General features: G+C 46.1%; 1 protein-coding gene across 1 annotated transcript; it reads right to left on the bottom strand.

Moving 5' to 3' along the window:
- Positions 1-504: 504 nt before the first annotated feature.
- On the bottom strand, positions 505-3,130 carry LOC123506887 (LIRP-like). Its single transcript, XM_045259260.1, is given in 5 exon segments — positions 505-793; positions 796-956; positions 1,302-1,506; positions 2,070-2,154; positions 3,063-3,130. Coding segments are annotated over 4 exon segments (501 nt in total). The 5' UTR covers positions 2,082-2,154; positions 3,063-3,130; the 3' UTR covers positions 505-670.
- Between the last annotated feature and the right edge of the window lie 242 nt (positions 3,131-3,372).

Genomic DNA, 3,372 nt, shown 5'->3' with positions numbered 1-3,372 from the left:
TCTCTCTCTCTCTCTCTCTCTCTGTATTCATGTGAGGATTACGTCACCATCACCACCACCACCACCACCACCACCACCGCCACCTCCTGCAGACCACTCCTTCCTTCCATACACTGCTTGTCACTGTTCCTCGTCTTTTCACTTTCTTTCGAGTTGTTTTGTCTGCCCTTCGCAGCGCCACCATTCTGTCCGTTCTATTTTTACACCGACTTCTCCACGTCCATTAAATCTTCCCTATGGCCTCTCTCTCTCTCTCTCTCTCTCTCTCTCTCTCTCTCTCTCTCTCTCTCTCTCTCTCTCTCTCTCTCTCTCTCTCTCTGATTTGGTGAGCGACAGTTGTTTGATAGAATGTCGTGAAAACTCAAAAGATTTATGGATTTCTTTGCAAGTTTTCACGAATGTCGGCTATGATTATTATGAGTGAGGTGCACAAACGGGATGTATGTATAACGTGTCTAAACATTGCCATGTAATGTCGTTAGGGAAGAAATAAAATTGGCGACAAACGATAATTCTGTTTACTATGATAATAATTACCGTAAGATTTGCATATATTGTTCATGTAGTTGTAATGGTAACAATAAAATGTCTTCTTTCAGTACAGTATTTTATCTCCTTGTAAAGCTGATGATGGGAAACACAAACCATTTTGACTAGCAGCACCAACAAACTAGTAGCAATATCCTGCCAACTCTGACACCGAGCACGCCTTGCGGCAACACTCGGCAGACAGTCCCCGCTTCACCCGAGGCGACCTACCCACCACTACCTGCGACGCCTCCGCTCCGGTCAGCAAAGGCAGCCGCTGGCGCTCACCGGTGGCCGGTCTGCTGGTCTTTGAAAGAGGTGAGGCTCGCTCAGGTGGCTGGCTCGCAAGTCGTCAGCCGGTGCATGTGTCCGTGAAGGGAACTGCTGCTCCCGCCCACCGACCGGCCACAAATCCACTCTTTTTCCTCCTAATGAACAGGAAAACATGTTATAATTGACTTGTTAACAATGTCACATGACAGAATATAAGTAAGTATGTAAAATAGTACACATGTTTTGTTTGTTATTTTTCTTCAGACAAACATTTATTGAGTATTTTACAGTGTAGGATCTTGTATTGACAAAGTATGGTTTTGAAAGTAGGCTAGGAGTGTTTCACCAAGTGATGATCAATCGTCGCTCTTTGTAGAAGTTAAGAACAGGATTCCGTGTAAAGAGAGTGAGGAGGAGGCAAAGTATGTAGCCGATGTGAAGACTCTTTTGTCACGAATAACACAATAAAACAATATCATGCGACAGACTAGCGGACTGACCTCGTCCCTTCAGGTAGAAGAGGGCATTGGTGGAGACTGTCGGCACGTTATAGACACCTTTGCACACACGATTCAGCTCATTGGCCAGCCTCCAGCCACACAGCCGCCGCTCTCCCTGCTTCACCAGCCCACCCTCCGGCAGCGTCCTGGGGGAGCCGCGCACCCTGCCCGTCTGCATTGCTGTCACCACCACCAACAACAGAACCTGTCGCCAACATAGAGGGTCAGACTGAATACTGTAGAGGCGTTGGCTGCGGTGAGCCTTAGCTTCGCCAGGGACAACATGCACCAGCCTAGACATGGACATGGTTTATTCACAGTAACACTTGATGCTGTCACTGTCGCGAAACTGGACACACTGATGGTATTGTCAGAACTTTCAAAGGTAGGTGGTATGGACCAGCACTGTGCACGTGAGACATTCGGACAAGACTCACTCACCGTCCACGCCTGAAGCCTCTTCATTCTGCTCCACAAAGCTCCCTAAGACTTGTGGTGCAGCAGTATATTGTTGAATGTACTAATTTTGAAATGATACATAACTCCACAGTAAGAATTATCGAGGAGTTGGTGTAAGTTACGCGGCAATCATGGTGCACCACTGATGAATGGAACGAACCTGATCTGATTAGCCGGCCAATGTGAAAGCAATGACATTGCAGGTAATGAAGCTTGTGGCAAGCAGAGCAAGCCTTACAGGCAGTAACTCGTGAAGGGCTGAGGTCTGAGTGGCCTACAAGATGAGTACAAAGTGAATAGCAAACTCACCACTACCTTCATTGCGAGGCGGTGAGTGGCTGAGAGTGCCGCGGCGTACTGCTACTGACGGGGCGGGCGAGGTGCCGTGGAATATCTGAAACAAAACAACGAAGGAGTACGTGAACGTAATTTTTTTAACTACTTCAAGTATTGCTGCTACTACGACTAGCGCTCTTGACGCAAGAGAAGGAAATATACTGTAGTCACCTATAAATATTTTCCTTTCTGTACCCTAAGAAAAAAGAAAACGACCACTATTTGGATAACAAATTAATTTTGGAGTTACAATTCGGACACCAACATACTTCACTATTTACGGCAACCAGAAGCAGACGCTGACTTGTAACAACAGATCTTGAGATCACTATTCATTATCAACACAAAATGATGAATGATCACCACCCGACAGGATTTTGACGCGATAATCATTATAAGCAACATTTACCCACGCCTGGTCAGGCCTGGCCTGCTCAATGTGGGCGGCGCGCAATATCCAGTCTCCACATTTAATACTTCATTATGTAACGTTAAAATATGTAAATAACTGAACTGAAAACCAAAATGTTCTTCAAGCATCAAAATATTAGTTCCACTTAATACTGAAGGCGAACAGTATCTCGCATCTAAATATTTCACATAGGCGAGGAAACCCTTGGAGAAACGATTCCCCCACACTACAGTACAGTACAGTACAGTACAGTACAGTGTTACAAAATGTCCTCAGCCCATTGCTGACACACAGGACGGCGCGTCTCTCTCATGCCATTGTTCAGTGAGTAAAAAGTTACTTGTAAAAAGCACTTATGTCACCTGGAAATGTGGGCAATCACACTCTACTTTTCACACACACACACACACACACACACACACACACACACACACACACACACACACACACACACACACACACACACAAACAAGTGTTAGCTTCAAGTTGCTTTGAATATAACAGTGGTCAGTGGTCGTGGTTTCCTTGGGAGCACTTCGGCTCCTAACACTCACTTCAGCGGTGTTTCGCAACTCGCCCGCCTCTCCACCTGAACGTCGACCAGAGCAGTGGGGACGAATCGACTCCACTTCTTATATACCGCCCTTTGCGGCGCGCGTCGCCAGATTTGTTCTTTTCAGCAGCAATACCAAGCCAATAAAAATTTTTTTGTCCAAAGTCAGTCATCACGGTGCTATGAGGAGACATTCCAGCTGAACGAGGCGAAAGAACACTGCACGTGGTGTGAATATGACGCAACGGGGAAAAAGATCAGAAAGAGGAGAGAGAGAGAGAGAGAGAGAGAGAGACTATTAGTTAAATAAT

This window comes from Portunus trituberculatus, chromosome 21 (assembly GCF_017591435.1).
Source record: "Portunus trituberculatus isolate SZX2019 chromosome 21, ASM1759143v1, whole genome shotgun sequence".
Taxonomy (NCBI): domain Eukaryota; kingdom Metazoa; phylum Arthropoda; class Malacostraca; order Decapoda; family Portunidae; genus Portunus; species Portunus trituberculatus.
Note: the sequence above shows the minus strand (reverse complement) of the source record. Positions and strands in the feature narration are given on the sequence as shown.